This window comes from Loxodonta africana, chromosome 10 (assembly GCF_030014295.1).
Source record: "Loxodonta africana isolate mLoxAfr1 chromosome 10, mLoxAfr1.hap2, whole genome shotgun sequence".
Lineage (NCBI taxonomy): Eukaryota > Metazoa > Chordata > Mammalia > Proboscidea > Elephantidae > Loxodonta > Loxodonta africana.
Window position 1 is genome coordinate 43,766,415 of NC_087351.1, and position 22,690 is coordinate 43,789,104.

Consider the following 22,690-nt stretch of genomic DNA (forward strand, 5'->3'; position numbering starts at 1 on the left):
GGATATAGTAAATAGATTCTTGGGGTTTCTGAAGCTTTATGATTTTAGGCATACAATATTTTATTTTAATCTTTTTTTAAAAAATAGAGATAAAATCAATTACATATATCTTTTTTTTTCAAGTAGCACTTGCTATGTAAGTTCGAAACCAAATCATCATCTGGTATGTCAGTTTGGTACCATTATGTGGTGCATCAGTACATCTGGTATATAGAGTTTTTGTGTTCCTTTGCTGAATGGCCCTAATCTATCTTTTGATTGTTTTTCTTTTTTCCATTAGCTAATGGGTGTTACTTTAGAATAGGATTATTTTGTACATCTTTAAATGCTACCTTTTCAAGTCTAGTTTGCTTCCTCTATCTAATCTTCTGTGAACTAGAAAATAAAAGAGCCAAGCTTGGCTAGAGCTGTCAATAAAGTCAGAGTAAATTGACAGTCATGAATCTTGTATAAGTAGGACATAGTGAGTTATCTCTTTAGGAGCTCAGAAGTCCTTTCCCTTTCTTAGGATTGGCAGTTATAGTACAGATGATTGAGTTGCTGGGAATATGATCTCTGAGTAAATACAGTGTGACATCTTTTTTCTTTTCTCTGCTTTTTAGGTATTGAATGTTAAATTTTGTTTTCTTAGAAATCTTTTAGGTACGCAAAGTCGTAATTATTTCTCTTTCAGAATTAAAGTCTGACAGTCCCAACTACCCATAGGCATGGTTTACTTAATGCAGTGGATAAAAACTTGTATGAAAATTGAGGCTTTTTTTTTTTAATTATATACTTTTAGATGCCTCCTGAGAACAGATTGTTTAAAAACATTTTATACTGATTCCTTATGAATAAGAATAGTTACTAATTTATTTCAATTATATATTTAGATTTTTTACTATATTTTTTTTAACCTGTACATTGTTGTTTTTTTCTTTGAGATTCTCCAAAAGCAAGGAGCATTTCAAGGAAGTTAAAGGAATGTAATAAAATAGAACACACAGTAATCACTCAAGGATGATATTTAAAAATCTAAATAATGGTGTGACACTTTTTGGAGTTATATGTCTTTATAATCTAATTTATATTTGCATAAATATTAGAGCCATTGTTTTACTCTTGTTGGGTGACATTTATGGATGTCTTAGGGTAATCTTAGGACTTTTGTGATCTAGGCTAGGGAAGTCTCTGTAAAAATACTGAGAATTTCATATATCACAGCATCAGCCTTGAATATGAAGACTTCTGATCAATTTTAAGATTTAGACATGGCCATGAAAAGGAAAAAAATAGTGGTGCCATGTTTCCATAGAAGATATTAGTTCTTCCTTTTAGATTGTAGGCCAAACCAAAAACCAAACCCATTGTTGCCAAATTGATTCTGACTCACAGTGGCCCTGCAGGACAGAGTAGAACTGCTCCACAGGGTTTCCAAGGAGCAGCTGGTGTATTCCAGCTGCCAACTTTTTGGTCAGCAGCTGAGCTCTTAATCACTGTTCCATCAGGTTATAGGCACTCATTATTATCAATCTTCCTAATAATAGTAACAGCACTTATAGTGTGCCAGGCATTGTTAGGTATTTTATTTACATTATTTCTATTCTCCCAGCAACTTAATGCAATACATAAATAGTTCCCATTTTGCAGATCAAGAAGTTGAGGCTCAAAGAAGTTAAATAATTTTCCAGAAGTCACAGGGCTATTAGATGATAAGATGTGATTAAAAGGCAAGCGTGTTTCTTCCGGATGTTTGGCCTCTTCCCATTGCATCACCTATTGTGTCCTATATTAAACCCCCTACCCATTGCCATCGAGTCAATTCGGACTCATAGCAACCCTATAGGACAGAGTAGAACAGCCCTATACAGTTTCCAAGGAGCACCTGGTGGATTCAAACTGCCGACCCTTTGGTTAGCAGCTGCAGCACTTAACCACTACGCCACCAGGGTTTTCATATGTTATGTTATGTTATGTTATGTTATGTTATGTTATGTTATGTTATGTTATGTTATGTTATGTTATGTTATGTTGTTATGTTATGTTATGTTATGTTATGTTATGTTATGTTATGTTATGTTATGTTATGTTATGTTATATATGTTATTAATATAGTGTCCATATAGTAGCTATGGTTTCAGTTCCTTCTAAGAGGCAGGTATAGTGCTTAGGTGTGTTAAAAACATTCTTATTTGATTCACGTGGCACCTTTGTGAGATAGATATAATAATCTCCTTTTTTCAGATGAAGAAGCAGAGGGTCATGTACTTTAAAGAACTTGCCCAAAAAAGTACTAGAGGCCAGATCCACACCCAGCTCCAACACCACACAGCCCATGCAATCTCTTCTCAATGTAGTATTCCTAATTAATTGCGAAATTAGTTCCACATCTGTGTGTTGTGTATATAGACTGGCTTTCACTTCAGCTTCCTTTCATAACATCACGAAGAACCAGAGAAGGGTGTGAGCCAACGCTGTCCCTCAGGTGCTATCGCACGCACAGCAGCAGGGCATAATCCATGATCTGAACCTGGGTCTGAGATTCCCCTGAAATTATATCAAAATGCAGGACTGTGCGTTTTGCTGGCGAATTGGATGAGATTTTGTTAGGCTCTCAGAGAGGTGTCTAACCACCCACAATGTGATAACAATCACTGCTTATCAGGAGAAGTGCTAAATCTGAATCAGCTTGGGCTTTGACTACCAAGAGTCTGCCACTTTCTAAGTGTGACCTTAGGCAAGTTTCCTATCCTCCCTGAACCTGTCTTTCCATCTGTAAGTTAATATCATAATGAGGAAGATTAAATGAAATGATAATGTGAAAATGCTTCAAAAAATGTCAAGTAGGATACAAACAAGAGTATTTATTGTCTTCCGAAGCTTCCTATATAAGATGTCATGACACTAAAATTTTGTTCCTCTTCCTTTTATTAAAGGACTTTGAGTCTACTTATGCTCTTCCCTTTATATAAAAAAAAAATATATATATATAGCATCCAATAAATGTCACTCTTCTGTGGCATTTAAAAATCAGAGTAGCAGAATTTGCATTGTGAGATGGGAGTAGAATTTCCAGGTTCAACGTTAACGATGTTAACTCCTAGAACTGAGGAAGCTGTGTTTGAGTCCTGGAATCCAGATCCTTTTGGCTAGTCTTGTGATGAGTCTTACCTCCTGATAACCCTCTTCTCTTCCCCGCTGCTAACTCAAATGGAAATGCGTTCTCAGAAACTAGTCATGGTGGCCTTAACAGAGCCTGTTGTATTTGTAGAAACCGAATGCCCATTCTACTTGTCTGTCTTCATTGAAATAATAAAGGGAGCATTTACTTGTCAACATGATAAACTTCTGCAAAAGTTATAGAACCTATAAAATTAGTGTTAATCACTAACCATTTAGACTGACACATTTTATTGTTTGGTTTTAGAGACTGATTATCCCGTTTGGCATCAAGTCAATTCAGACTTATAGCAACCCAATACAACAGGGTAGAACTCCCTTAAAGTGTTTCCAAGGCTGTAATCTTTACAGAAGCAGACTGCCCCATCTTTCTCCCTAGAGAGTGATACACAGGCAAAATTGTTAATAAATATTTCAGCTTTAGCTTTTTGCCTTCCCTCTTACTCTTACCTTCTCCTCTTCTTCCATCACTCCTCCTCCCAATACCAGGTTTCAGGACTCTCATTCTTTGCCTGTAAAATTCTTTTAAAATTAGGCATTAGGGATTTAAGTTTCCCAGGAACATTTAGCTTTCAGAAAAGGCAGTGATTAATTTAAAGGCATAAATTGTAGTGAATTTAAGCTATCGTTGGAAAAGTTGGGAGAGACTGCAGTACCGATTAAAGAGCACCTACAGGCCTCTCAGCCAATGGGCAAAGCCATCTGCACACGAACACCTCTGAGGAAAGCAGAGTAAGTGAAACACCAAATATGGATAGTTTGAAATATCAGAGAAAGGGAAAGAAAGTAGACACTTAGAAGTCAAAACTCTTAGATTCAGCAGCATTGGCTCTTGCCGGTGTGATTATAATTGTTGATTTAATTAAAATTACTTTTGCATTTGATAGAATCCAGGACACCAGTAATGGTTCTATGACTGACTTATAATTTTATAGTTTTATCCTTTTTATCAAGTAAAATTCTTAATGTTAGCATGCAGAGAGGTGTGCTAAAAGATATTCCTGGTAAAGACTTTCAAATATAAGTGGAAACTTCATTATCCTGTAATTTCAAAATTATCACTTTATAGTATCAATATGAAATGACAGTACATGATAAATTAGAACTTCGAATCTTTAAAGACAAAGAAAAAAAACTCCGTAGAACTTCCTGCACTTTGATTACCAACCATTCTCTGTTGCTTGTTAATGATACCCAAAAAAAAAAACCTTTGCCATGGAGTTGATTCCGACTCATAGCGACCCTATAGAGCAGACAAATAGGGTCCAGCTGTATTATCTGTGCCTCTAGATGACCCAGTAAAAAGATCTTGAATAAAAGACAAGAGAATCGATATAGAGTTGAGTTGATGAAAGAAGAGAGTATTAACAGTTTAAGAAATCTAAAGCATATCTTTTACATATGATGTGTGTGTGTTACCTTTTTGTTAAACAAAAGGGAGAGATTTATCTTAATTATCCCTCAGGGAGGAAAACGTGCCTAAAAGGACGTGTCCATATGAGCTCTTCAATAAGATTATAAATTCCTTAAGGACATAATAATAATAGCGGCAGCTACTATGATTTATTAGTTGCTTCCTCTGTGCAGCACTTCACATTGCCTTATTCGCATTTAATATTCCTCAAAACCCTTTGAGATAGATACTATTACTATAACCATTTCACAGATATGGAAACCAAGCTTAGAAGAGCTAAGTAGCTTGTTCAAGGCCTCGCAGCCAGTAAGTAATGAAGCCAAGATTCTAAGCCTTGCCTGTCTGACTTCAAGGCCCCATACTCTTCACTCATGGGCGATTCTGTCTCTCTTTTATTGTCATTACACTCCACAGATACCCCAGCACAGTGCCTTGCACACGATAAAAAGTATTTGTGGAAATGCTACTGCCTTGGCTGAAAAATTCAGTCTCAACAGTTTTTAGAAACTGAAAGTGTTCAAGTAAGGACTTTTAGTAGTTTTTCAGCAAATAACAATCTAACCATTGCTTTCCAGTGCAGTATATTGGAAGTCTGCGCTTGGAGATAGTCTGTTAAAAGGCAAAGATTAAATGTAGCAAATTTGATTATTCTGAACTCATTCAGTATTTTGTGTTGTCTGATAGGTTTGTGTCTCTAATTTAACCAAGGGGAAAAAAAAAAATTTTTTTTTTTTTTTTTTTTTTTTTAGACCTAAAGGATTACAGAATAATGGTCATGTCTCAGTTTGTTTTAAATTTTCATCACAGAATGTTAGGCTTTACTACCTACTACTAGGAGACAAAAGCTACTAGGAGAGAAAAGGTATTTATAAAGATGCATGAGTAAAAATCAAAACATTAGATTTAAGAGAAACATTTCTTTATATGTTATTTCTGTTTTTAAACAGAAACTACTATTTCTGTTAACTGTCATAGAGTGAAATCCTTTTTAGGCTAAGCATTACAATTAAAATTAATTGGTATTTTGGGTTTACTGTGTGATATGCAATGTGGTTGAAAAAGCTGGGCCTTGGAATCAGCTGGACCCAGGTTTGAATCTTTTCCAGCTTACTGACTTTATAACTTTGAGCACAGTTTTTCATAGTTATCACCAGTTTCATCTATTAAATTGGGCTGATAATGCTTGTTTCACATGATTAAGTAAGATTACTTATATAAAGTACTTGGCACGTAGTAGGTACTCAGTAAAAAAGTTTTAAAGCCTTATTAATGTTTTGAGAGTATAGTTAGACCAAAATAAACATGTTTTGCTGCCTCAATATCCCCCAGCTTCTCAAGGGGAGACAAAAAGCACCTCTCACAGCCACAACCAAGTGTACCCTAATAATAATAAGGCCTCATTCCTCATTTCATGCCCTGCTAACCCAGTGACATTCAAAATGATCAGTCACTTCTGCTCTTTTAACAACTCCAACAAAGGCTTCAGCCCACAGGTTCCGTCTCTCTGGCTCCCCTTCTGCTTGGTGGAGCCTACCGTGGTGTGTTTCTTCCTGTGTGGTTTCTCAAACAGTGCTGTGACCCTAACTCTAGGACTTGTGAGTAATAAAATTTCTTTTATTTCATGGACCTCTTTCGTGTTCATCTCTTGTTGCCATACCTGACAGACAATTAAAGAAACCTAACAACTAAGTGACTGGAACAGAGAGCTATTCTTAAAAGAAAGTGACTCTTTTAAATGAAATTTTAACATTTATCTGGTAAAAATAAAACATTATTCAGCTGTTGGGGCTAAATTCTATGTCTTAGTTATTTAGTGCTGCTGGAACAGAAATACCACAAGTGGGTGGCTTTAACAAACAAATTCTTTTTCTCACAGCTTAGGAGGCCAGAAGTCCAAATTCAGGTTACCAGCTCTAGAACAAGGCTTTCTTTCTCTGTCGGCTCTGGAGGAAGATCCTTGTCTCTTCTGAGCTTCTGCTCCTTGGGCGGCCTTCATGTGGCTTGGCATCTCTCTTGCCCCATTTCTGCTCTGCTCGCTTGTTTGATCTCTTTTATATCTCAAAAGAGTTTGACTCAAGATACACCCTACACTAATTCTGCCTCGTTAACATAACAGAGACAACACATTCCCAAATAGGATTGTAACCATAGACATAGCGGTTAGGATTTAAAACATATTTTGGGGGCACACAGTTCAACTCATAACAGTGTAGTCTTTAAAAATGAAGAAAATGTGAAACACACTTAATGTGCTTCATAAAGTTGCAGTAAACAGACCTCAAACAGCCCTTTTTACTGTACAGAGTCTGGAGTTGACCAAGCGAGGTTCAAAGTCCAGCTCAGCTCTTACCAGCTGCTTTGGATAAGACTCTTCGCATTTCTGAGTCTTGATTTTCTCATCTATAAAGTGGGGATAGTGATAGATATCCAGAGGGTAGCTGTGAGAATAAAAGAAATAATACTTGGCAAATATTAAGTGCTCAATAAATTTTAGCTATTATCATTATTATTGGAGCCCTGGTGGCGCAGTGGTTAAGAGCTCAGCTGCTAACCAAAAGGTTGGCAGTTCAAATCCACCAGCTACTCCTTGGAAACCCTATGGGGCAGTTCTACCGTGTCCTGTGGGGTCGCTATGAGTCAGAATCGACTCCATGGCAATAGGTTTGGTTTTGATTTTATTATTATCGTTAGTAGTATGTAAACAGTAGTATGTACATTAAAAAAAAAATGTACATAGCTGTTATTATATAACTGTAAATTATAGTTTTAGAAAATCTTACTGTGTTTTACAGCTACTTTTTATGAATAAAATAAGGAAAATAAGTGATATTTGGACTGCAGTTGTTTAAAAAAACTCTTAAAATGCAAATGTCAGACTGTTGTTCTAACGAGAACATGGTAGCATTGGGTTAGTCTGTGGCTCATTCGTTGGCTTGGAAGCTGCTTTCACTGTTGTGCTGCACTGAGGGCCCTCGAGATGGAGAGAGTAGCAGGTGAACCAGGAATTCTTGCATGGTACCCCAAATCTATCAGGTGATAAAAGGTGCCTGTAAATGCTCAGTGTTGGTATCACACACTTTTCTCAGGGGAAATGAAGAAAATGTTCCCCAAAGATAAACCCTAGGGTGGTAGTAAATAAAAAAAAGTAAATAGCCCTCCTTAAATGACTAACAGCTCTTATGCCAAAGAAGTTTGGGCGGTGTCTATCTCAGGATATCAGTTTGTCAGTGGAAGAAAGCATAATTTTCTGCAACTAGACTGCGTTGCTAGTTTGCTGACATGGGATTAGAGTTTGAAAAACAGCAACTGCTAGTACTAAATATTTTTCAGAAAGTCATCTTTCAAATAAAATCTGTTGCTGTTGAGTGGATTCCGACTCATAGTGACCCTGTAGGACAGAGTAGAACTGCCCCATAGGATTTCCAAGGAGTGCCTTGTGGATTTGAACTGCTGACCTTTTGGTTAGCAGCCGAGCTCTTAACCACTGTACCACCACCTTTCAAATAGTTATTCTAAAATATTTTCTCTCCCTATTGCACCTGTAACACACATAGCAGTATCTTCTCTCTACCAAATTTCCTTGTGTCACTCCGCCCTTTTACTGTCAAATTCATTGAACATCTGCATCAAACAGGATCTGCATGAGCCATTTGATTCCTGATGAGAAGAAATATAGAACAAATGAGTATGAGTCTTTTCTTTTATAGGCCAAAGCTTACCTGCAGATTGCTGAAGAAGTGGTGAGAAGATTGCCCCCTCCTCCAGAATGATTCTTCAGATGTCCTGGAACTTGATGCGATGGCTTTCAGATATCAGCAGGGTGGTGTTGGAATCTGTAGAAATTATAACAGTCATTTGTTGTATTGCTAAGGAAATAATGTCTTATTTTTAGGTTTGATTTGCTGAACAACCATTTACAAATAAAATTTTTATGTAACAACAGTAACATGTAGTCATGTTTTTTGAAAGCTGATGTGTACCAAGTCCAGCTGCACAGAACTGCAATTTATTTTATTGAGCTGCCATCTGAGGAATCATGAGTTTGTGATGTCACAAGCCCAACCCTCAGTTCAGAAGAGAACTGTGTACTTTTTGTAGGGCAATAGAGTTAGTCATTTCTAGGATTTACTAAATTTGAACATAAGTGTGACACCTCACCACCGGGCTCTTTGGTCTGGGTTTAAATCCTGCTGCTAATAGTATCTTGGACAAGTTCGTAATAGAGATGAATCTCTGCTTCTTCATCTGGACCAGACTCTATCCCAGATTTAACAAATCTGAGTCTTCAAGAGTGAGGCCTGGACATGTGTATTTTTAACAAGATTATGATGACGATTTTGGTGATGATTCTGATGGCAATAATAATAGCTAACATTGATCAAGTGCTTTCTGTATGACCTAGTAGTTTATCTTCCTTTAGTATGAGTCAGGTACTATTGTTATTTCCATTTTACAGATGAGGGGTCTGAGGCATGGAAAAGTTAAGTGCCTTGCTGAAGATTATTCTTCTATGGAATTGGGATTTGAACTTGGGCAACTAGATACTGGATTCTTCCTTTTGTAAACCAAAAGAAAAAGGGCGTTGTTAATTTCAAAAGAGGGATGTAGTATTCAGCATTTCCTAATTTTTTGGGGGCATTTGACCATGAAATTCTTTCTTTAAAAGGAACATTTCCTGGGATTCATGTTGCAAAGAATGCACTTCGAAAAACATGTACTTGTCTAGTTGTGGCTCAGAAGAGTCAGGGACTTCACAAGGTCAAATACCAAGATAGCTGTAAAGCTGCAAGTACTGATAAAAGTGAGTCATTACTTAATCCTCAGTTATAAGAAGGTGGCCTATGACCTTTGGCAAATATCTTGTCCTCCTTCACAATCTAGTTAAGAAGCCAGAAAATTAGGCAAAGAGTTGCATGTCATTAAAAATGTGTTCACACACGTTCACAGAAAAAACCTATACATGAATGTTTATAGAAGCTTTATTTGTAATAGCCAAAAACAACCCAGGTATCTTTTGCTGGATGAATGGTTAAACAAACTGTGGTACATCCGTACCATGAAATACTACTCAGCAATAAAAAGGAACAGACTATCGATGTATGCAACAACCTGGATGAATTGCAGAGAATTATGCTGAGTGAAAAAGCCAATCCTGAAAGGTTATGGACTGTATGATTCCATTTATGTAACATTCTTGAAATGACAAAATTACTGAAAGGGAGAACAGATTAGTGGTTGCCCCGTGGCAACCACTAAGGAGGGGTGAGGGTGGGGGTTAAGTGGGTGTGGTGATAAGAGGACAACACGAGGGACCTTGTGATGATGGAAATGCTCTATACCTTGACTGTATCTATAACAATGTGATATTGTACTATAGTTTTTCCAGATGTTACTTTTGTGGGGTGTTGGGAAAATTGGGTAAAGAGTACATAGGGTCTCTTATTATTTACAACTACGTATGAATCTATAATTATCTCAAAATTAAAAAGTTTAATTTAAAAAGACATGCTGCTGTAACTGAACTGAAATTCCCTAGATCAAATTGTCCATGCTAATTAATATCATGAATAAAAGTATTTGTGGTAACACGCTATAGTATATCATTCATTACTCTGAGACAGAAGTAATAACTTTAAGTTGCAGATATTTGTCTTTTGTTGTCCCTTTTTATTGCATTGAGCTCTTCTGAATATCAAAAGCAAGTGCTTGAACCAAGCTTAAGTTTACCTGGAAAAAAAATTATTTAAGTAAGCTCCAGTGGTGTTAAAGATTGTGTGCCATAGTTTAATATATCTCATGGAGATACCAAAAAAAAAAAAAAAAACTCATAAATATATCATTTAGAGAAGATACACATATCTTTGCTCCACATATAAATTCCTCTGCCTCCTTCTCTTTCTCCTTCACCTGACTAGTCTCTGCAGATGCTTTAAGGAGTCACTGAAAAAATGCTGGTTAGAGTTTATATGCAGGTTCAGAAGTGGAAGAAAGGGAAGTAGTTGTAAAAGCAAGAACTAAACTTATTCTAAAATTTGGCCTGTGGCAGCCTTTGCTAAGCTTCAAAGAGCTGACTTCAAAGATAGATTCTCAAGCTCAGCTAGTCTGCCTATTGTTGGGGGTAATATTTATTACTCATTCTTCACATCTCCATAGAATATAGGGAATTTTCATGAAGAGAAAGCTTTTTTTTTTCTTTTTAATCCAGAAGAGAAAGCTATGGGAGGAATATCTTTAGCTGCTCTCTGCTTCCTCACTCAATTTCCAGGGATAATGAGGTGACTCACCTGATGGGTGGATTTCTTCCTGTCTACATTTCTCTGATTTCAGCCATATTCTGAGCTTTCTGAGGTAGGCTCTGCTCCAGCAGGGAAGGTTAAAGTTGTCCATCTCCGCCTCAGACTGATGGACTAGTCCATCTAATTTAGGGGTAGGGATTTTGTGGCCCATGTGGTCATATATCCTCTGATCTAACTTTTGTAAGTAATAAATCTATTATTTTTACCTTTATCTGAATTCTGTGTCTCTCAGTTCCAAACAGGGGAAGAATCCTCCACCTCCACCACATCCCAAGAAAACATAAATTACATTTATAGAATCCTAGGAAGTTAGCACTGAAGCATATTTTAGAGTTCAGATAGTCCCACCATTCCATTTGAAGCATCTCTAGTCAAAAGCAAGTTCCCCGGAAGCTAGACTTTTTTTTCTTTTTCGCAGGGGGGAGGATTTTTTTTTTTTTTTGGTGAAGTATAACATATACAATAAAGGACAGAAGACATATGTGTACAGCTCAATTACTGATCACAAAGTGAACACCCATGTAATTGCCAACTAAGTTAAGAAGTACAACACTGCCAAGCATCCCAGAAGCCCCATTTTGTTCCCAATCACTACCCACTTCATCCCTTATCAAATTAATCAGACACTAATGGTTTAACATCTAAGTCAGTATCCCTAAATATTATAGTTTTGCCTATTTTTTTACATTTGTATGAAATGGAATTATACAGTATGTATTCTTTTGAGCTGCCAGTTTAGCTCTGTTTCTAAGATCTATCATTATTTTTGTATGTAGTTGTGTTTTCATGTTCTTTGCAGTAGAATATTTCATTGTTGGAATATAGACAAATTATCCATTGTACTCTAAATCCACAGTAACAGATAAATAATCCCTTTGAGCTCATCAGTAGATTCTACACAGATGAGGAGTCAATGAACTTGAGATAGGTAAACAGGAACTATCCAAATTGAAGCGCAAAACTAATTTTTAATAAAATTATGCAAGAGATGGGGAAAATATCAAAAAGTCTATATGTGATTAGAATTTCATAAGGAGAAGAGGGAAGGCAGAGAGAGATAATGGCTAAGAATTTTTTTCTAATGGCTAAGAATTTTTTTTTTAATAATAATAAAAGGCATCAAACCAAGGAATTCAGGAAGCTCAGAAACCCCCAAGTGAGGTATTAAGTATCTAGATACATTGTGTTGAAACTTCAGAAAAACAAAGGTAGAGAGGAAATCTTGAAGGATGTAAGAGAAAAAATTTGTTACATTCAGAGGGACAAAAATAAGACCTGCTATAAATGGGGCAGTTCTACTCTGTCCTATAGGGTCTCTATGAGTAGGAATCGACTCGATGGCACTGGGTGGGTATGCAGGCCAGAAGACAATGGAATGACATTTTTAAAGTGCTGAAATTAAAACAAGCAAAGAAAAACTGTCAATCCAGAATTCTGTACCAATGAAAATAACATTCAAGAAAGACTTTTCAGTAAAATCTAAGAAAATTCATTAACAGCAGACTATATTACAAGAAATGTTACAGGAAGTTCTGCAGTTAGAAGGAACCTTTATCTACATAAAGAAATGAAGATCTCTGAGAATGGTTAAAATAAAGATAAGTGTAAAAGATACTTATTGTCTTATTTTTAATCATTCTAAAAGATGCCTGACTAAACTAAAAAATAATAGCAATATATCGTGGGTTTATAGCATGTATAAAAGTAAAATACATGAAAACAATAGCACAAAAGATGGGAGGGATGTACTGCGGTATACTGTGAAAAGTTCTTACACTATTTGAGGGCTCGTATATAAAAAAGAGTGGTTAAAGCTATACATCGGAAATTTAAAATGACTACTAACCTTTTTTAAATTAGATTAAAAATAAGTCATTAATGGAGATGAAATGGAATTGTAAGAAAATATTTAATCCAAAAGCAAGCAGAAATAGAGGGAGAAAAAAAGCAAAGAACGGATGGAACAAATAGAAAATAGCTAATAAGATGGCAGACATTCTCTCAACAAAATAAAATTAGGTGCATATAAGAAGATGGCAGATTTTAATCCAAGCACATTAATAGTTACAATAAATTTAAATGTTCAAGGAGGCGAGCCAACACAGCACTATAGACAGAAGCACCACACCGTCACTCCACATCAAAGACTCAAAAAACTAAGTAAAACAGAGACAAACATCAACCCTGGAATCCTAAGCATCAAATGAAGAGATAACCAACTGGGGTCTTAAAAGCTAGTGAGTGGCCATCTAAGATGCATCAATTGGTCCCAACCCACCTGGAACAAAGGAGAATGAAGAACACCAAAGACACAAGGAAAGTATTAGCCCAAGGGACAGACAGAAAGGACCACATAAGAGACTCCATCAGCCTGAGACCAGAAGAACTAGATAGTGCCCAGGTACCACCAATGACCGCCCAGACAGGGAACACAAAAGACAGCCCCTGACGGAGCAGGAGAAAAGTGGGGTGCAGAACTCAAATTCTAGTATAAAGACCAGACTTAATGGTCTGACTAAGACCAGAGGAACCCCAGAAGACATGACCCCCCAGACTATCTGTTAACCCAGAACTAAAACCATTTCCAAAGCCAACTCTTCAGACAAAAATTAGACTGGACTATAAGACATAAAAAGATAGTCATGAAGTGTGTACTTCTTAGTTCAAGTAGGTACATGAGACTAAATGGGCACTTCTTGTCCAGAGGTGAGATGAGAAGGCAGAAAGGGACAGGAGCTGGTGGAATGAACATGGGAAATCCAGAGTGGAATGGAGGAGTGTTCTGTTACATTATAGGGAGAGCAACTGGGGTCACGTGATATGTGTGTATAAATTTTTGTATGAGAAACTAACTTGAGCTGTAAACTTTCACTTGAAGCACATACACAAAACCTCATCCAGGCGCCAAATGGAATAAGAAACTGACGAGAACAGACAACAAAGAGAGATACAGAGTGGAGGTCCCTTATCACTTAATGCAGCACGAATTCACCATCTTGGACTCCTGTCAGAGATTGACAGACAGACAGTATGGGAAAGCAGCTTCACAGAGCTCCCAACAGGAGGCAGAGCCTCTGCTGGACCTGCTCTGCTGCACCAGAGCTGAGCAACTGGCCCTGCCCATTGGACAAGGTGGTGAGAAATATTGTGCCCTCAAATGAGCAAACAAGAAATGCACAGCCTGCTTGCTCAGACATAACCAAATAAGACACCAAGATGAAAAAACAAATGTACAATCAATAAATGAAAAAAAAAAAACTACTGAATGTCCTGAAGACAGCAGACAATATAGAAAAAAAATATGTGTATGTATATCTATAAAGGACAGGATGGTTCCAGTAGGCATCCAAAGGAAAACACCACATGACTTTCCAGTAGAAGAAAAGGTATTGGAACTACACAATAATAAAAAAAAAAAAAAAAAATAGGGAATATAAATCTCTAATAATGTGAGCTATCCAAGAGTTGGAGGAAAAAGCAGACAAAAATGGGGAAAAAATAGGCAAAGTCATGGAAAGACAGACAAGACAATGGAAGAATTCAGGAAAATAATACAGGAACAAAATGTCAAAATAAATTCACAACTAGAAATCATACAAAAACAGCAATTAGACATCCAAAAAATAAACAAGATTTCAGAAATGGGCAGTGTCATAGAAGGTCTGCGGAGTAGGTTTGAAACAATGGAAGACAGGATCCATGAAATTGAAGACAATAATTTTGTATGAGAAACTAGAGCTGTAAATTTTCACTTAAAGCACACACACACACAAAAACCTCATCCAGGCACCAAATGGAATAAGAAACTGACAAGAGAACAGACAACAAGGAGAGATACAGAGCAGAGGTCCCCTATCACTTAATGCTCACTTTGTTTTGAGGAAAAATCAGAAAAAAGAACAAAGAAAAATGAAGAAACGCTGAGAATGATATGGGATACAATCAAAAGCAAAAATTTGCGAGTGATAGGAGTTCCAGAACAGAGGGAAAAAATGGAAAACACAGAGAGGGTCTTGAAGAATTGCTGGCAGAAAACTTCCCTAATATCATGAAAGATGAAAAGCTGACCATCCAAGAAGCTCAACAAACCCCATATACAATAGACCCCCAGAAGAAAATTACCAAGGCATATCATAATCACAGTCACTAAAACCGAAGACAAGGAAAGAATCCTGAGAGCAGCTCATGAAAAACGAAAAGCCACATTCAGAGGGGAAATAATAAGACTAAGTAAGCTGTGATTACCTGGCAGAAACCGTGCAGGCAAGAAGGCAGTGGGATGATACATATAAAACCTTGAAAGAAAAAGAATTACCAACCAAGAATAATATATACTGCAAAACTCTCATTCAAATATGATAGTGAAATTAGGACATTTCCAGATAAAGAGAAATTAAGGGAATATGTAAAAACCAAACCAAACTTACAAGAATTATTAAAGGAAGTCCTTAGTTTTGAGAACAAACAACATCAGACAACAGCCTGAATCAGGGACACAAGATCACACCAGCCAGATACCAGCCTAAGGAATGAACTCGCAAGGATTAATCAAAACTAAAAGATTTACAACAGGAAACTTGAGAGGTTAATCTGTAAATGACAACAACATCAGAACAATAAAAGAAGGAATAAATGGTGTAGGTATAGAACTTTCTAAGGAAAAGGAAGGCAAAGCTATGCCAAGTAATAAAAGACTGGTTCAAACATAGGAAGATAAGGGTAAATTTCAAGGTAATGACAAAGTTAACAAACCTACTCATCAAAATAAAGAAGAAAAAAAAGTTGCAATAAAAACAAAATCTACAAAAGCAAAATAAATGAAAAAGAAATCCACAAACAAAAGCAATTCAGCACAAGAGGGAAAGAGGAATAAAGAAAATGTTGCACCGCAAAAAAAGCACTACAAAATGACAGCAATAAACTCACACCTATCAATAATTACACTGAACATAAATGGCCTAAATGCACCCATAAAGAGACAGAGTAACAGAATGGATTAAAAATGAAACCTATCAATATGCTATGCACAAGAGACACAACTTAGAAATAAAGATGTAAATTTATTCAAAATCAGATGATGGAAAAAATTACACCAAGCAAACAGCTACCAAAAAAGAGCAGGAATAGCAATTCTAATCTCAGATAAAATAGACTTTAAAACAAAATCCACCATAAAAGACAAAAAAGGGCATTATATAATGATTAAAGGAACAGTCCATCCTGAAGACATAACCATAATATCTATGCACCCAATGACAGGGCTCCAAAATACATAAAACAAATTTCTAACAACACTGAAAAGAGAAATTGACAGTTCCACAAGAATAGTAGGAGACTTCAGCACACCACTCTTGGTAAAGAACAAAACATCTAGAAAGAAACTCAGCAAAGATACAGAGAATCTAAAGGCCATAATCAGCCAACTTGACCTCATAAACATATAGAAAACTCCACCGAACGGTTGCAAAGTACACATTCTTTTCCAACACACATGGAACGTTCTCCAGAATAGACCACATCTTAGGCCCCAAAGCAACCCTCAACAAAATCCAAAACATTGAGATACTACAAAGTGTCTTCTCTGATCACAATGCCATCAAAGTAGAAATTAACAGCAGGGAGTGCAAGGAAAAAAAAAAAATCATGTACATGGAAACTAACACCCTGCCTAAAAACCACTGGGTAATATAGATGGGATCAAAAAATTTCTAGAATCAAATGAAAATGAAAACACATCATACCAAAACCTTTGGACACAGCAAAGGCAGTGCTCAGAGGTCAATTTATAGCAATAACTGCACAAATCAAAAAAGAAAAAAGTGACAAAATCAAAACATTTGCTACACAACTCAAATAGAGAACAGCACAAGAAGTCCACAGCCACCAGAAGAAAGGAAACAATAAAGATCAGAGCAGAAATAAATAAAATAGAGAACAGAAAAACAATAGACTCAACAAAACCAAAAGTTGGTTCTTCAAAAGAATCAACAAAATCAACAAACCACTGGCGAATTGACAAAAGAAAAACAGAAGAGAAAGCAAATAACCCAAATAAGACATGAAATGGGGGACATGACAACAGACTGAACTGAAATAAAAAAGAACATAACAGAGTATTATGAAAAACTATACTTCAACAAATTTGAAAACCTAGCGGAAATGGACAGATTTCTAGAAACACACCACATACCCAAACTAACACAAACTGATGTTGAAAATCTGAACAGACCCATTATAAGAGAAGAGATTGAAAAAGTATTTTACCCCCCCCCACCACCACACACACAAAAGCCCTGGCCCAGATGGCTTCACTGAAGAATTCTACCAAATATTCAGATTTTACACTAATACACTAGTACTACACAAATTATTTCAGAACATAGAAAAGGAAAGGATACTTACAAATTCATTCTATGAAGCTAGCATAACCCTGATACTAAAACCAAAGACACCACAAAAGAAGAGAAGTACAGACCAATATCTCTCATGAATATAGATGCAAAAATTCTCAACAAAACCCTAGCCAATAGAATTCAGCATCGTATCAAAAAAATAACACACCACAACAAAGTGGGATTCATACCAGCTGTGCAAAGATGATTCAACATTAGAAAATCAATCAACATAATCTACCACATGAATAAAAGGAAAGAAAAGAATCAGATGATCATCTCAAACAACACAAAAAAGGCATTCCACAAAGTCCAATACCCATTCCTTATAAAACTCTCAATAAAATAAATATAGAAGGGAAATTTCTCAACTTAATAAAGCACATCTATACAAAACCAACAGCCAATGTCATTCTTGATGGAGAGAGGATGAAAACATTCCCATTGAGAACAGGAACAAGACAAGAATGCCCTTTATCCCTCTCCTATTTAACATCATGCTGAAAGTCCTAGCTAGAGCAGTAAGACAAGAAAAAGAAATAAAAGGTATCCAAATTGGTAATGAAGAAATTAAACTGTCCCTATTTGTGGATAATATGATACTATACATAGAAAACCCAAAGACTCCATGAGAAAACTACTGGCATGAATAGATTCACCAGAGTCGCAGGATACAAGATAAACATACAAAAATCAGTTGGATCCCTATACACCAGTAAGGAGAACGATGAAAAGGAAATCAGGAAAACAATACCATTTATAATAGCCCCTAAAAAAAAAAAAAACAACAAAATACTTAGGAATAAATCTAACCAGGGATGTAAAAGATGTATACAGAGAAAACTACAAAACACTACTGCAAGAAACCAAAAGATCTACATAAATGGGAAAACATACCATGCTCATGGATAGGTAGACTCAATATTGTGAAAATGACAATTCTACCCAAAGTGATTTACAAATACAATGCAATCCCGATCCAAATACCAACAACATCTTTATAGAGATGAAAAAATTAGTCATTAACTTTATATGGAAAGGGAAGAGGCCCTGGATACACTATTGAAGAAGTAGAAGAAGGTAGAATGACTTGCACTACCTGACCTTAGAAGCTTCTATACAGCTACGATAGTCAAAACAGCCTGGTACTGGTACAACAACAGATACATTGACCAGTGAAACACAGTTGAGAACCCACATGTAAACCCATCCACCTACAGTCATATGATCTTTGACAAGGGCCCAAAGTCCATCAAATGGAAAAAAGTCAGTCTTTTTAACAAATGGTGCTGGCAAAACTGGATGTCAATCTGCAAAAAAATGAAACAGAACCCATACCTCACTCCATACATAAAAACTAATTCAAAATGGATCAAAGACCTAAATGTACAACCAAAAACTATAAAGATCAGAAAAGAAAAAAATAGAATCAACGCTAGAGGCCTTAATACATGGCTTAACAGGATATAAACCATAACTAACAACAATAAGCTAGATAATTGGGATCTTCTAAAAATTAAACACTCGTGCTCATCAAAAGACTTCACTAAAAGAGTAAAAACAGAGCCTACAGACCGGGAAAAAAATTTGGCTATTACAAATCCGACAAAGATCTAATCTCTAAGATCTACAGGAAAATCCAACACCTCTACAACAAAAAGACAAATAACCCACTTAAAAAAATGGGCAAAGGAAATGAACACTTTACCCAAAGAAGACATTCAAGAGGCTAACAGACACATGAGGAAATGCTTGCAATCATTAGCCATTAGAGAAATGCAAATCAAAACCACAATGAGATACCACCTCACCCCGGCATTACTGGCACAAAAAAAAAAAAAAACAAAAAAAAAAACACCAGGAAATAACAAATGTTGGAGATACTTCGAGGAGATCAAAAACTCTTAAGTACTGCTGATGGGAATGCAAAATGATGCAACCATTTTGGAAAATGATATGGTGCTCCCTTAGAAAGCTAGAAATAGAAATGCCATATGATCCAGCAATTCCATTCCTAGAAATAAATATCCTAGAGAAATAAGAGTTGTCACACAAATAGATGTATGCACAGCCATGTTCGCTGCAGCATTGTTCACAATAGCAAAAAAGATGGAAACAACCTAGATGCCCATCAACAGAAGAATGGATAAACAAACTATGGTACATACACACAATGGAGTATTATGCAACAATAAAGTACAATGATGAATCTGCAAAGCATCTCATAACGTGGATGAATCTGGAGGACATTATGCTAAGTGAAATAAGTTAATCACAAAAGGACAAATAATGTATGAGACCACTACTATAAAAATTCACAAAAAGGTTCACACACAAAAAGAAACAATCTTTGACGGTTACAAGGAAGAGGACGGGTGGGATGGAAAAAAAACTAAATAGACAATAGGTAAGTGGTAACTTTGAAGGGTAAGACAGTACACAATACTGGGGAAGCCAGCACAGCTTGTCAAGGCAAGGTCATGTAAGCTCATAGGCACATCCAAACTCCATGAGGGACTGAATTGCTGGGCTGAGGGCTGTGGGGACCATGGTCTCGGGGAACATCTAGCTCAACTGGCATAACGGTTTATAAAGAAGATATTCTACATTCGACTTTGGTGAATAGCGTCCAGGATCTTAAAAGCTTGTGAACAACCATCTAAGATATTCCACTGATCTTACCCCTTCGGGAGCAAGGGAAAATGAAGAAAACTAAAGACACAAGGGAAAGATTGGTGCAAAGAACTAATGAACCACAACTACCACAGCCTCTACCAGATGTCCAGTACAACTAGATGGTGCCCAGCTACCACCACCAACTGCTCTGACAGGGATCACAATAGAGGGTCCTGGATAGGGCTGGAGAAAAATGTAGAACAAAATTCTACACAAAAAAAGACCAGATTTACTGGCCTGACAGAGACTGGAGAAACCTCAAGAGTAGGGCCCCCAGATGTCCTTTAGCTCAGTAATGAAGTCACTCCTGAGGTTCACCTTTCAGCCAAACATTGGATAGGCTCATAAATGAGACTAAAGGGGTACACCAGCTCAGGGGCAAGAACTGGAAGGCAGGAGGGGGCAAGAAAGCTGATAGTAGGGAGCTCCAGGTCAAGAAGAGAGTGTTGACATGTCATGGGGTTGGTAACCAATGTCACAAAACAATATGTGTACTGTTTAATGAGAAACTAGTTTGTTCTGTAAACCTTCATCTAAAGTACAATAAAAAAAATGTTCAAAACATACTAATTAAAAGAGAATGTCAGATTGGATAAAAAAGCAAGAGTCTACTATATACTGTCTAAAAGAATCAATTTTAAATATAAAGACACAAACATTAAAAGTAAAAGGATAGAAAATATATACATTCCAATTATTAATCAGAACAGAGTTGGAGTTGCTAGAATAATATCAGACATGGTAGACTTGAGAACAAGGAACATTAACAAGGAAAAAGAGAAACATTACATGATAATGAACTTGTTAAATATCCAAGAAGATATATATAACAATCCTAAAAGTGTATGCATCTAACAAAAGAGCTTCAAAATATAGGCAGTAAAAATTGATAGAACTAGAACTAAAAAAGGCAAATTCATAGCTCAACATTTCTCTGTCAGTAATGTTCTGTCTCTATGGGAAAAAAAAGATGACAGAAAATCGTAAGGATTAGAAAACTTGAAGGATGCTAACAACCAAAATTTATAGATCACCCCACTCCAAAACAACAGAATACAGTTTTCAAGTGCTTGTGGGACATTCACCAAGATAGACCACCTTCTAGGCCCTAAAACATACTTTGAAATATTTAAAATAATTCAAATCATATAAAGTATCTTCTGTGACCATAACAGAAGTTAGTAACAAAAACATACCAAATATTTGGAAATAAAACAATTCTAAATTGCCCATGAGTCAAATAGCAAACAATATCAGAAATTATAAAATATTTGGGACTATCCGGAAATGAAAACAAAATATAACAAAATTTGTGGGATTTAGCTAAAGCTATACTTAGAGGTGGAAGCCCTGGTGGCATAGTGGTTAAGTGCTACGGCTGCTAACCAAAGGGTTAGCAGTTCGAATCCGCCAGGTGCTCTTTGGAAACTCTATGGGGCAGTTCTACTCTGTCCTATAGGGTCTCTATGAGTTGGAATCAACTCAATGGCACCGGGTTTGGTTTTTTGGGTTTGTACTTAGAGGGACTTTTATAGTATTAAATGGTTATATTAGAAAAGAAAAAAATATCTGAAATCTTTGAAGTAATCTTTCATATTAACAGCCTAGAAATAGAAATTATATCTAAAGCAAACAGAAGAGTGAAAATAATAAACATAAGAACGAGAGTCCATAAAATTAAGAAGAAAAGCAGTGAAATCAAAAGCTAGTATTTTGAAAAGATCAATAAAATCGACAAACCTCTAGATTTAGAAGTTAGATATAGAGATTAAGAAAAGAGAGTAAGGAAGAGGACAGAAATTGCCAATATCAAGAATGAAAGAGGGAATATTACTAAGATCCTACAGATATTAAAAGAACAATAGGAAATTTTACAAAACAACTTTATGCCCCCAAAATTGACAACTTAGAAAATGGACAAATTCCTTGAAAGATACTACCCACCATAGCTCACTCAAGAGGAAATATATAACTTCAGTAGTCCTAAATCACTAAAAGAAATGTAATTTGTAGTTAAAAACCAACAACAATAAAAAACTCCAGCCCCAGATGCCTTTACTTGCAACATCTATCTGACATTTAAGGAAGAAATAATCCCCAACTCATTTTATGAAACCAGCATTTCACTGGGTAAAGACACTACAAGAAAGCTACAGGCTGATATCCCTCATAAACATAAACACAAAAATCCTCAACAACGTATTATTTAATTGAATTCAGTATTATATAGAAAGAATAATACATTGTGACCAATAGGGTATTATTTTGGTAATGCAAGGTTGGTTCAACATTTGGAAATCAATCAGTACAAACAGCAGACTAAAGAAGAAAACCCATATGTTTATCTCAACAGATGCAGAAAAAGCGTCTATTATGATAAAAATTCTCAGCAAACTAGGCATAGAAGGCAATTTTTTCAACCTGATAAAAGGCAATTACAAAAAACCTATAGCTAGCATCATACATAATAGTGAAAGACTGACTGCTTTCCCCTAAAATTGGGAACAAGGCAAGAATGGCCAAGCTCACCGCTTTTATTCAGCATCTCACTGGAGGAAATACAGAGGGTAGAGTAAACCCCATACAATTTTGAAAGAGAGGGTTAGAGTTGGAGGACTTTCACTACCTGACTTCAAGACTTATTATAAAGCTGTCGTAATTAAGACTGAGGTATTGGTATAAAGATAGATATGTAGAACCATGAAACAGACTAGAGAGTTCAGAAATAGTAACACACATGTATGATAAATTGA

General features: G+C 36.2%; 1 protein-coding gene across 6 annotated transcripts in view; it reads left to right on the forward strand.

The window, feature by feature from the left end:
• The window catches only part of NUBPL (NUBP iron-sulfur cluster assembly factor, mitochondrial), a 245,809-nt gene extending 235,645 nt beyond the window's left edge, over positions 1-10,164 (forward strand). For all 6 annotated transcript variants that reach the window (XM_003408450.4, XM_023546096.2, XM_023546098.2 and 3 more), the window contains one exon: positions 8,281-10,164. In XM_003408450.4, the coding sequence (XP_003408498.1) occupies positions 8,281-8,343 (63 nt within the window). In that variant the 3' untranslated portion in view covers positions 8,344-10,164. The remainder of the gene's footprint in view (positions 1-8,280) is intronic.
• Positions 10,165-22,690: the final 12,526 nt, after the last annotated feature.